This window comes from Beta vulgaris, chromosome 3 (genome assembly GCF_026745355.1).
Source record: "Beta vulgaris subsp. vulgaris cultivar EL10 chromosome 3, EL10.2, whole genome shotgun sequence".
Lineage (NCBI taxonomy): Eukaryota > Viridiplantae > Streptophyta > Magnoliopsida > Caryophyllales > Amaranthaceae > Beta > Beta vulgaris.
This window is the reverse complement of record NC_079204.1, coordinates 47,825,462-47,838,794: the sequence shown is the minus strand read 5'-3', so window position 1 is coordinate 47,838,794 and position 13,333 is coordinate 47,825,462. Positions and strand designations below refer to the sequence as shown.

At 34.2% G+C, this 13,333-nt stretch overlaps 1 protein-coding gene across 1 annotated transcript; it reads left to right on the top strand.

Annotated features, from left to right (window-relative positions):
• The first annotated feature begins 7,008 nt into the window (after positions 1–7,008).
• Positions 7,009–13,333, top strand: LOC104889198 (delta(12)-fatty-acid desaturase FAD2). The gene is made up of 2 exons (XM_010674357.4): positions 7,009–7,187; positions 11,961–13,333. The coding sequence occupies exon 2, from the start codon at positions 11,972–11,974 to the stop codon at positions 13,118–13,120; it is 1,149 nt and encodes a 382-aa protein (XP_010672659.2). The 5' UTR covers positions 7,009–7,187; positions 11,961–11,971; the 3' UTR covers positions 13,121–13,333.

The window sequence follows — 13,333 nt, the reverse complement described above, 5'->3', positions numbered from 1 at the left end:
AATGTGGTTCACTTGAGATCTAGATTTAGTTAGATCTTTGATTGTTTGCATGGTGTATTGCTGAAATACTGCAGTTTTTTTTTCTCTCTCCTCTGTTTTTCTTGGAAAATGCTTATACTAAAGTAAAATTGTGAGAGGAAAATAGATGAACTAAAGTAAAAGAAATCTCCAATTTTCTCTTGGAAAGGACTCTAAGTCGCTGTTAGGGATATCAATGGGTCGAATTCAAACTGGTTCCATAAGGATCCGGATACATGTTCGTTTTAGAGTTTTGATCTAAATACGCTCTGGATACGGAGGGAGGGTATGTAAAATAAGGACACGAATCCAGATACCGTGCATCTCACATATCTGAGTCCAAATCACATTTGTTTTTTTTTTTTTACATTATTTTGCCTACTTCACCACAATTTTGCCCACAAATTCGCTACCAAATTAAGAAACTAGCCCGTAAACTCGCCATAAAAATTAAGCGAATAAACCACAAATTCAGACAGTAAGGCAAATTCAATTAAACTAATTGAGTAACAAACTAACATCATATATAACACAAATTCAAAACTTCAAAAACGTAGATGAATAAAATTCAGCAACAAAACGTTAAAATTAGGGTGAATGGGCTTGTTGGCTGGTGGTCTTGTGTTCATCGATGGACGATGGTGGTCCCGAGTTGTGACGAGAGAAGTGGATGGGGGATGCATGCTAGTGATAGAGACACAGGAAAGGGGACGTGAGAGCGATAAAAGAGAATGGTGCCTGGTGGTCGGCTTTCGGAGAGAGAATGGTCGTCTAGTTGCTGTTGGATGTTGGTTGGTGGGGGGTTGGCCAGTGGAGTCCGGAGAGAAGGGTGAGGCGTGGGAAATATTAGAGTTTTAAGGAGAAGAGTGTGTTGTGAATTGCGTTACCTAATATTGTGTTTTAAGTAGGCTTGGAGTTAGACGATTAGAGAAAGTGCAACCCATCTTTTTTGAAAAACGGATTTACTGACCCATGTCTTGAGTAAGATTTGAACCCGGATCTGTGATCTTGCGCCAATATTCGGATCAGACCCGAATCTAACGGATTTGGAATTTTAGGATCTAGATCTGAAAAAACGGATCAAGGTCCACGAATTCGGGCCGAGTTCAGGATCAATCGCCACCCCCCTGTTCTATTGGACCAAAGTAACGTAATACTTCCTACATCCTTTTTCTATTGCAACAATGAGATTTTTACACTATTCACTCACCACCCTTTCACTATCTCTTGTGATTTTTACGTAAAGAAAAATATAGTCATATGGGATCTTGTTAGATTGTTTCTATTTATAATTTCAAAATATCTAATTTGTATATTTTACTAAAAATTAATTAAAGATATTGATAGTCAAACTTGTGCATTAACAAGCGTGAAAACTAATTTAGGATGTACCTTATTAGTTTTGTCCACTTCTTTTGTTTCTACTTTTTGAATGAGACTATTAACTTCCCATCACATATATACATTCAACATTAATATAAAATAATAATATCGTTTTCTTTCTATATACCACAACATTATTACTCCTAAAACTTTATACAAAAGAAACGTGGTAAACTAATAAAGATCGAAATGAGTAAAAAAATGAAAGTAGTATATAAAAAAAAGTAACCAAAATAAATTGAAATAAGCTAAATTAAACTAAAACCGTAAACATGGTCTAACTTTCTTTTTTTTTTTTTTAAGGGACATGGTCTAACTTACCTAGAGGTGTCAATTCAGTTCAACAGTTCAGTTATGGTTATAACCAAACAGTTCAGTTGATATCAGTTCAGTTTGTATCAGTTGAAACAATTAACAGTTCAGTTCAGTTCAGTTAACAAACTTTTCAGTTCAGTTTAATTCAGTTTTTTCCCTTGCCATTTTCAGTTCAGTTCAGTTGCAGTTTAAATCAGTTTTAACCAAAGAGTTAAACCAACCAACAGTTGAATCCATAGCAATTAAAATTTCTTGCGGTTATTTTCAGTTTTGTTTCGGTTTATTTCAATTATTGCCGAAAACCATATAACTTCGACGATAATCGCATCGGTTCGGGTAGAAGTTAATCACACTCTTGTATTTGTTCAGGAAAAATTGAGCTTCATGTCGATTTTGGCCAAGTGTTTTTTCGGGTCATGTTAAAAATTAATGCAACAAATAAGTGTTGTCAACTTGTCGACACTTCCACAATTGCCTCAAAAAAACAGTAGTACTTCATAAAAACGTGAATGAAAGTGACATCGATAAAAGTGTACTTTATTACTAATATATGTGATTTGGAATAAGACAAATTTATGTAAGTCGGTATTCAAACTTTTAGTTGTATGCAAATCATATCATATTTGGTTTAAAAAGGACGTCTCATATCAATATAAATTATTATAAACTTTCACAAAAGATGAGTTATACGTTTTTTAAAAGTTGATTATATTAATGTCTTACTCTTAGTGTATTATAGTTCAATGGTATAATATATCTATATTAGTCATTAAGCTCTATGCATTTGAAAATTGAAAGCCTATAATCGACGTAAAATAAGTTGATTATGGATTAGCTCAAGGTATCTATGTGAATCGATAAGTGAAATCAAGATAACAATACTCCATTTAAGTTAATCGTTAACGAGTTATATTCAATTTGAAACTCACGTATCTTAGCCAAACTAAAAGAAATTACAATTGATATTAGATAGATGAATGTATCAACGTAAGTCGATAAAGTAATTGAAACTCAAAACGTTCACTTAAATTGAAACATATTGTTATTGGAATGAGTGTATCAATGTAAGTCGATAAACTAATTCAAGATAACAGTACTCTACTTAAGTTAATTATCTTTAAGTTGAGTTCATTTTGGAACCGAAAGCATCTAATTCAGTTGCAACAAATGTAGAATGATGTAACTCAGTAGATTGGTTAATATAATAGTACTCCATTTAAGTTAATCTTTTATACGTTAAATTCATATTGAAACTCAAAACATCTATTTAAACAGTACCCTAAGTTTATTTCAAGATAATAATAGTATTCTACTTAAATTAATCATCTTTAAGTTGAATTCATTTCGGAACCGAAAGCATCTAATTCAGTTGCAACAGATGTAGAACAATATAACTCAATAGATTGGTTCAATATAACAATGCTTCATTTAAGTTAATCGTCTATAAGTTAAATTCATATTGAAACTCAAAACATCTAATTTGAATTGAAACAAGTTAATATTGGATTAGATCGATGTATCGATGTAAGTCGATTAGCTAATTCAAGATGGCCTAAGTTCGTTTAAGATAATGGATATTGGATAATATCAACAAATGTATCAATGTAAGTTAATTAATTAACTTAATAGAAGATAACAATACTCTATCTAAGGTAATCGTCTTTAAGTTAAGTTCATTTCGAAACCCAAATCATCTAATTGAACTGAAACAAGTAGTTAATTATTGTTACTATGTCGTAGTAAACCTTATTGCTTATTAGTAAGATACTGAATGAAAAGCGAAAATTCGTATATGTAGTATACTATAAGCTAAGGTCTAGTACTGATTAAGGCTTGTTATAACGTATATAAGTTCACTTAACTGGATACAACCAAATTATAGCTGAGTAATAATAAATAATTGTATAAGTAAGGCTATAAGAAATCTACCTTAATAGAAGAAATAACCGTAGATTAATATAAGTTTATAATCAATAACTTACGTATTAATGTAAGATCTATACAAGTAGTAATATTAGGTTAACTGTTATTATGTTACGTCTTAAATGTTAGTATTAAATTAATCCCTAATTACCGCATGTAACATGTTCACATATTTCTAATTTATAAATTTAGAATAATAATTTCTTAAAAATCAATAATGCTAATTTAATTTTGAAAGTTTATAATTTCTATTAAGTTATAATAACATTACTAATTTTTAAAGTTACTAAACTAATAATATTAGAATTAGAAATTTACAATACTCAAATTAAAATAATATCAAAATACAATAATAGTTTATTAGTAGTTTAGGCCATTGATTTTAGAAAGATGAAAATCCAACCATTGATTAAGCTAGCAATCCATGTAATTGGACATTCTCAATTCTCATTGGTCAAAAAAGAATGTCATGGATTATGAATTAAGACCATTGATTTGAAAAAGATCAAAATCCAACCATTGAATCCCTCCCTATCCCTAAACCTTCCCTCTTTTGTCTTTTCTATCATACTCGTTCCTCACAGCCTCCCTCTTCATCTTCCTCATTCCTCTTCCATCTTCACGTACACCATTGAATCTCAGCATTCTCTTACGCGTCGTTGTCCGCTGCTGGTCTTCGCAGTTTCACCTGCGCCGTTCGAGTGGAAAGCAGAGGAAAACGAAAGAGGGTTTCACAAAGAGGAAACAGAAGATGGATCGAAAAGAAAGAGCGAGTTCACTTTTTTGATGTTGCCACTGATCTTCCATTATGAACTTGATTTTGGTGGTGAAGATTTGATATTTTACACTATAATTTTATCACATCCACTATCTCAATTGCTCTAGAAGATATTTGCTGCGTTTTTATCAGCCGAAATCACCACCGACGACCACCAAAAACACTACTAATCCACCGAAAATACCACCAACACCATTTTTAGATTTCGATTTTAAATTTCTTATTTTATAGGTTTGATTTTCGATCTTCTTATTCAGTGGGCTTGATTTTCGAGTTTGTTTGTTTTTGTGGATCCTAAATTTGGTTTATTTTATAGGTCTGATTTGGTTTGATTTTGTGGGTTTTCGTTTGATTTGGTGGGTTTTCGTTTGATTTGGTTTGATTTTATGGGTTTTCGTTTGAATTTCGAGGCTGGGTTTTCTTGTGATTGTGATTGTGGCTAAGTTTTCGGTTGAGTTTCGTGGAGAATGATGGGTTTCGAGTTGGTTTTGGTTGTGGTTTTCGGTGGTTTACTGGTGGATTTGGTGGTTTCAGACTTTCAGTTCTGAATTTCGGTGGTTTTTGGTGGTATTGGCGGTGTTTGGGTGGTATGGTAGTTTTAGTGGTTTGTGGTTGGGGGTGGTTCGTAGGTGGATGGTGGGTGGGGCAGGGGCGGCTAAGGTATCGGTGATGGAGGTGGGTAAGGTTGCTGGTGGGGGGTGGGGGTGGGTGATTGAGTTCAGTGGTGGCGATGTTGTGGCGGATGTGGAGGCGGGGCAGTGGGTGGGTGGGTGGTGAAAATTGGATGGGGTTCAATCCGGGGTTAATTAGGGGGTTGAGTTAGGAGGTTAATTAGGGGTTTAAGTAGCTGTTAACAAAAGTTAGAATTAAAACACTCATTAAGGACATCACGTGTAGATTACAAGTACTTAAAGGGTATAGTGTGTAAGTCCCAAAACGAGAGGGTACAACGTGTAAAACGCAAAAATTCGGGGGTACAACATAGAATTTCCCTTTCATTTTCTATATCTGATTTGCTTGCTTTTCCATTTTCATTTTTTGTTTTAATTTTCTTATCTGAATGTTAGTTTTTTCATTTTCGTGCAACTGAAAATAATATCATTTCGTTTTTTTTATATCTGATTTTTTGTTTATTTTTATGGCATTTGTCCTAGTCTAGGGTTTATTTTTCAGATCTAGTATTTTCTTTTAAATTTTCAATTCTGAAATTCTTTTTGTTCGTTTTCAGATCCGGATTTGCTTCTTCTCGAAGCCTTCTTCCTATTCAAGCTCATTGCAAACGTCGACAGTCATCGTCTGCCCAATTTATTTCTCATTGTTATAGATTCAGTTTGGTTTTACATTTTTTTTTACTTATGCAAAAATGTAATTTACTTGTATCTATATTACATATTTTTTTCTCTCATTCGAAATCGAATAGTGGTTTGTAATACATTTTTGATAGTAACACTAATAAATTATGTGCAAAATCAAACATAAGTGTTATTTACATTGATAAACTAATAAATTCTATATAAATTTGTAACTTTATATTTTTTTTAATAAAATAACCGTGATTTGCGTCGGATGTTGGACATAGTCCGACGCAACCTATTATGAGATGTACAAGCATATGCGTCGCACATTGGTTATTGTCCGACGCCCTTTGTGGTGTTGCTGGTGGGCTCAAGGTGTCATGTGCGTCACTAATAGAGCGACAAACCTAGCGTCAAAAGATAATTTATCTCCCAATTTTGAGCGTTGAAAATTAAAGCATGGGCGACGCTTTATTTTGACGCTCAACTATATTAAAGGTTGACACAGTGTGAGTTCATTTTCTGTGTTTCTATGTGAATTGGAGGTACTATCATGAATTCGGCTAATATGTGAATTCGGTTCGTGTACAATTAAAAACCAGTTTTAAAAAGTTCAGTTTGAATCAGTTTTAGTTCAGTTCAGTTTCAGTTTCAGTTTGAATCAGTTCAGTTAATTCAGTTAAATATTCAGTTCAGTTCAGTTCAGTTGATCGATCAACTTTTCAGTTTTTCGCAGTTATTTTCAATTACAGTTTGTTTCAGTTCAGTTGCAGTTCAGTTCTGCTTTTTCATTTACAGTTTATTTCAGTTTCAGTTTAGCATTTTTCAGTTGATTTCAGTTACAGTTACTCCCAATTCAGTTTAATTCAGTTTAAATTTCAGTTTGTTCAGTTCAACCAGCAGTTCAACCAACAGTTCATTAACCAAACTGACAGCTCTAAACTTACCTAACAAAACTAAATGTAAGACTGGCTTCAACTACAAGTAGACAAGTAGTCAAGTACTATAGCAGCCTCGAGCAGTGACTCACGTGAAGTAGGAAGATATTTTGAGGATTGAGGCGTGCAAGTGCAATACCTAGCATACAATATCATAACCAACACTTCAAAAAAAGGAAATATTATATTACTCCCATATAAACGGCAGAGATTGCATCACCCATCTTACAATAGACCTCAAATCCAATAAAAGAAAAACACGTGTCAAAGATATGTAAGCACTTGGAAGGACATGCAAAAGATGGGGCCCACTTTGTAGGAGGGAAATCACAGGTTAAAATGCGGCACCCCTCTTCCCCTACTTTCCCTGAATGTTTCATACCAGGCCGCGCACAACGGCCTCTTCCTCATTAAAACAAAAAACAAACTAATTCTCTCTCCTCTTTTTTTTTTCTTTTCCTTTTTCTTTCTAGAGCAAAATTTCGATTTTTTGAGGTTGAAGAATAACTCCATTTTCAATCTCTCGGATATCTTCAGGTACACACATCTAGCCAAAAAGATAAAATGAAATAATGCATTGTTCTATATGTTCATAACTTCATATGTAGATCTCTTTTTTTTTTTGTTGCAATTTTTGATTTTCTTGGATCATTTTTATTACTTGTGATTATAACTCATTATCGGTTTTTTTTTTTTGTGGTTAAGATTATTGTTTTGGATGAAGTAATTGAGTAATTTCTGTTAAATTAGTCGGATGAGTGTTGATTGAAATTTTAGCGGAATGTGGTTCACTTTAGATCTAGATCTAGTTTGATCTTTGTTTGTTTGCATGGTGCATTGCTGAAATACTGCAAATTTTTCCTCTCTCCTCTGTTTTTCTTGGAATGTGTGAGATTTTTCCTATTTTTTAATTGATGATATAGTGTATAGTTTAATCATAATTGTTACGTCGTCGTTTTAGAAATTCCGAATTTTGGCTAATATTATGTGGTAGGAGTAATAATTTTCAAGTGGAAATTCTTTAACCTTATTTTTTTAATAAAAAATTAATAAGAAAAAGTTGAAAAGTATAATTGAGAAAGTGGAAAGAAAAAGTTGTGGAATTGTGCTTTTGGTAGAGATGCACTTGACGATACGTTTTTGGTGGAGGATTTTGAATGCGGTGTGATTCACATGTGACGATTTCAGTCTCTGTTTTTTCAGCACCTTTTTTCCGTCAAAAAAGATTGTTGCATATATTTTACGCTAATTTTTTAATTGTAATTTGTGAAATTTTTTAAAAAATGGCATGGAATTTCTTCGTGTATGATTTTGGATCAACCTGGATTTGAGTCACAAAGTAATGAATCCTACTAGGCTTAGAGAATTTGGTTTTAAAGGTAGTAGAAAAATAATACTTCGACCAAGAATGTCTTCGACTTAGTGATTAAGATTGAAATATTATGAATAATAGGATATAAGTTCGAATCCCCTATCAATCCTTTGAACTGCTTTTCATAGTTCATATGGATCAAAAAATAAAATACTTCGGTAATCATCTAATATCTCTAATATACATTAATGTCATATTTAAAAAATTTATGAAGAATTATGTACTTTAAAATACTCATCCATACGAATTCTGAAGTCAAACTTTCTAAATTTAAAAAAATGCAAGGTGGGATTGAGGTAATAGCCTAATAGGAGTAATAAGTTTGTGTAGTTAGCATATTGTAAAAATTTGCTTTTGACAGGTAAAATGTTGTAATGATAGATTATGTATTTGATGTTAATTTGATGGTAAATTGCTGATCAAAGAGCTGAAAAGTTGAGACTGTTATTGGAATTTGGTAAAATAGTGGCATTATACCTTAAGTGAGAACGGGGTAGTATTCATTTTTGGTTTATTAGCTTTTCGACAAGTGCAGTATTAGGTGTGATTTGGGTTGAGATGTACTGTTCTCAGTGATTTCTTTACACATTTTTGTTAAAATCAGCGCCAAAGATTTGATATATTTATTGTATTTGTACTATTACTGCGGAAGACTTGAGCTTTTGGCGTTTATTTTAAGTAGCTGACTGAAAGAATATCATTCATCTGTGTTGTTAGCCATATGTATTTCCTTCACTTTGCTCCCTGTGTTTAAAAATTTAGGTAAGGTATGTACTACTTCCTTAGTGCTATCTGCTACATTTTTCCTTGGCGTAATTTATCTCCTTAGCTGTATATATTTACTAGGTAGAATTAGTTTGAATAAATGATAAAGAAGGAAGATAAGATAGGTAAATTATTTTGGGATTACATGTCAAAAAGAAAAATGTAGCAAGTAATTTGGAATATCTATTTACATATTTTAGGGTGCAGCATAAAACATATATTTCGAGAACGCAAATAAAGCATCCGATTGGATAACAAATTTCGGACATAGTATATTCTTATTTTTATGTTGAAGCTTTCTGCTCTTCATTCCATCTCCTGGTGCATCCTAATATCTTTTCCCTCCATATATATAATTTTTTTAGACATTAATGGTATATGAGTATGTGACTCAGCTCTGAATTAAAAAAGAAATGGCTGTCCATTTTTTGTCCTTTGTCCCTTGTGAACATTGATATTATGGAATCACATGGAAAGGACCATGAATTTTGCGCTCTTATTTATTATTAACTTTTAATATGGTTCTCAATAGCGTGTGTATGTGGAGGGGACTTTTGGATTTTTGGGACCATTTGCATGTGACCGCAGATTTGTTTATTCGTCAAGTCAAGTTAATATCACGTCTTCTTGTTCTACTCCATATTTTCGGTATTAGATATTAGAACGACAATATAACGGATGAAAGTTTGCTTTTAATTGTAGCCAGAGTTCAACTACTATGCTAGACTCTGCTAGAGTAGTGCAGATTTGATGGGTTTTAGCCCAGGAAGGGCGGCTTCAACTGTCATGCCTTGAATGTTGAACAAATGGTTCCCTTTATGCATTAGTCAAGGCTTCATTAGTTTGGGGTTAGATAATTCACGACCACCTTTAGTGACTGTTACTGTTAACATTGTTGACCATTGTCTTATTAATCATGTAAAGTTGGAAACAAAACTCATACTCTTGTTTTAAATGATCTCCCTTTTTACCTTGAGAAAGGATAATCATCTTACACTTAGATGCAACTAACAAAGTTAATGTATATAACAAATAGTATTTGTGTAAACATTTACTATTTGTGTTGTTTTTCCCTTATTTTGCTACTTTACAAATACGAACACTATTTGTTTAATCAAAACTTTATTTATAGACAAACACTATATGTTATATATACAAATTTCGTTAGATGCATCTAACTATTAGATGTTTATCATTCCTCTTGTTACCGTAACTCCACATACTATAAAAAAGGGAAAAGTGGAGTCAACGAGTCTTGTTTGCATATGAGAGAGTGTATTCCTAGAGAAATCGATGAATGAGTGGTGGGTCTTATAAGGTAGGGAAATTAAGGGTATGATGATGAATTTTCTTGGCCAAAATTGGAAAAACTTTTGCAGATTCAAACAGGTAGAAAGAAGAGTCTTGTCTAATTCATAGAATATGATCTTTGGGCACAATTTTTACTGATAGTGAGGGCCGATTGATCCATTTTAGTCTTACTTTACCTTTGTCTTTATGTGGAGCAGATAGTGTCAATTTGGATCTTATCATGGTCCGGACACAAATGAATTCGAGTTGCATGTGCATATCTCTCAATCATTAATTGATATTGAATGAATCTTGATGAAAGGGTACATTGTATATGGGTGAGGTGTCTTGTCTTGTAACTGAAATAAGCGTCATGTATACCAAGAACTTGTTTTTTATCAGTATGTCTAATGGACTCGACAGATTAGTCTTGAGCTGCATTTGCATATTTCTTGATCATAATTCATTCATATCATTGATTTTTTGTACACGTTTGGTTTAAGCAATGGAACAAAAATGGAATGAAATAGAAAAAAAATCGGGAAATAGTAACAAAGATTGTTACTTTTATTGGGTGTTTGGTGCAAGAAATAGAATGAAAATGGAATGGTAACCATTACCATTAAGAAATAAATTTTGTTACTTGAAGGAGAAATTGTTACCCTATCGCCTCAATGCGTCTTGAGTTTCATTTGCTTATGATTAGTCTGTGAGGTGTATTTGCATCTCTTGATCATAAGTATCCTTAATTTTAATGATTGATTGATTGATGATGAAAGGGATACATGAATTATTAGTAAGGGTGTGGTGTCAATTCTAAGCATTTGATACTATCTTTTCTTTCCTGGAAAGAATGAGGTTATGTCTCAATTCCTTAACGGTGGGTCTTTGTTTTGGCTTTGGCGTTGTCAAGACCTTGACCACACATGCTGGTAGCCTGGTATCCACAAAAGATGCCTATACAACTGGGGGGTATTCCAATTTAACTGTGTTGTTGATGTGCATTACCCACCTTTCTCAATTTTTCACACTTGTAAAGATACAAGGAAAGTGATGAATGCCTTGGGCTAGGCAGCTAAGTGGTAGCTTGAACTTAAACCACTTATCTCATAGTCTCATACCATAAATGCACGTCACTAGGGATAGTTTTACTGGTTGGTAGTACATGCCACAACAGGATGGTGACCATTGGTTGTGGCCTGTGGGGTAGACTTTCAAGACAAGTTGTTTGAGGGGAATGGGGGGTTCATAAATAACTTGTTGCCTTTGTCCTGGCATGTCTGTAAAATCTAGAAGATGTACTGTTCATAAAGTGTTTAGGGTGACTGTTATTCCTCTTTGTGAGGCTCCTCTTCATGATAGGGACGTAATAATTTCAAAAATGGTTGCGTTCCACTTTTTAACCTTTTTTAGTTGTAATGGGACTTTTGAGTTTTGACAGTCTGAGGACGCATATTTGACCATCTAAATGTCAAATTATGTGATAAAACTATAAGAAGTTTTTCCATTTAAAAATTACAATAAGAAGTTGATTTTTCGAAAATAAACATTGATATGTATTTAGCAAGTACGACATGTAAAAATATATATAGATATGAGTAAGAAAAATACAGTTAACATAAGTATATATTTTGCTCAATGAAGTCCAATATTTCATTTAAAAAACGTTGGAGAAAGTATTATATTTTGTTTTGAAGTCCAATATCCTTATCCAGGGGTGCTTGATAGTTTCCAATCTGAATCCAAGTCAAATGGTGTGATGCTCTCCATTTGCGTCATTTTTTCCATGTTCTTGTTTTCTCAACAAGGGTGATTAATGTTCAATAAAGTCTGCATTTTAGTTTGAAGAGTGTCATACTGATTCTGGTATCTTCTTATTCCAGTTGCAGGGAAAATGGGTGCAGGTGGGCGATCTATGCCTCCATCCACAAGGAAGGAGAAACCCGATGCACTGAAGAGAGTACCTTATGAAAAACCACCATTTACACTTGGCCAGCTCAAAAAAGCAATACCACCTCATTGCTTCCAACGCTCTGTGCTACGCTCTTTCTCCTATGTTGTTTATGATTTCATCATTGCCTTCCTTCTCTACTTCGTTGCTACTAATTACATCAATCTTCTCCCAAAGCCCTTCAACTACTTGGCCTGGCCCGTCTATGGGTTTGTCCAAGGCTGTGTTCTTACAGGTGTCTGGGTCATAGCCCACGAATGTGGTCACCATGCCTTCAGTGATTACCAATGGCTAGACGACACTGTTGGCCTAATTCTCCACTCCTTCCTCCTTGTACCATATTTCTCTTGGAAATACAGTCACCGTCGCCATCACTCCAACACCGGATCTATTGAAAAAGATGAAGTCTTTGTACCAAAAACAAAGAAAGACCTTGCATGGTTTTCCAAATACATGAACAACCCACTTGGCCGCCTCCTCACCCTTTCTGTGACACTAACCTTGGGCTGGCCTTTGTATCTTCTCTTCAATGTCTCTGGCAGGAGATACGAGCGATTTGCCTGCCATTTTGACCCGTCCTCTCCAATATACTCAGACCGTGAGAGGCTTCAGATCTACATTTCTGATGTTGGGATTTTGACGATGACTTATGGGCTTTACCGCCTTGCAGTTGCCAAAGGGCTTGCCTGGGTGTTATGTGTATACGGTGGTCCATTGCTCGTTGTTAACGGATTTCTTGTGCTGATTACCTTCCTTCAGCACACACACCCTTCACTACCCCACTACGATTCAACTGAATGGGATTGGTTAAGAGGTGCATTGGCTACCGTGGACCGAGATTACGGTATTTTAAACAAGGTGTTCCACAACATTACCGATACTCATGTGGCTCATCATCTGATCTCTACCATGCCCCATTACCATGCTATGGAGGCAACCAAGGCTATTAAGCCAATCTTGGGCAAATATTACCAGTTCGACGGGACCCCTGTGTTCAAGGCAATGTTTCGGGAAGTCAAAGAATGTATGTATGTGGAGGCAGATGAAGATGCCCAGAACAAAGGTGTGCTCTGGTATAGAAACAAGTTCTAAGTTAAGATTGTTAGATTGGTGTAAGCTGGGAAAATCCTAGTTTCTTCTTAGGGATTAGCCTTTCTTTCTTTTGAAAGTCCCCTTCCCTGCTAAAATTTTAGTGTTTGATTGTATTTCTGTCATATTTTGTAGTCTGTATTTGGAGACGCAAGATTCTTGATCTACGATTTCCTTAATATCTGTGATGAGTAGATAAAGAATTTCACAAGGCAA

Excerpts from the sequence above, each read along its gene's own strand:
- LOC104889198 (XM_010674357.4), top strand. The coding sequence starts at position 11,972 with ATGGGTGCAGGTGGGCGATCTATGCCTCCATCCACAAGGAAGGAGAAA.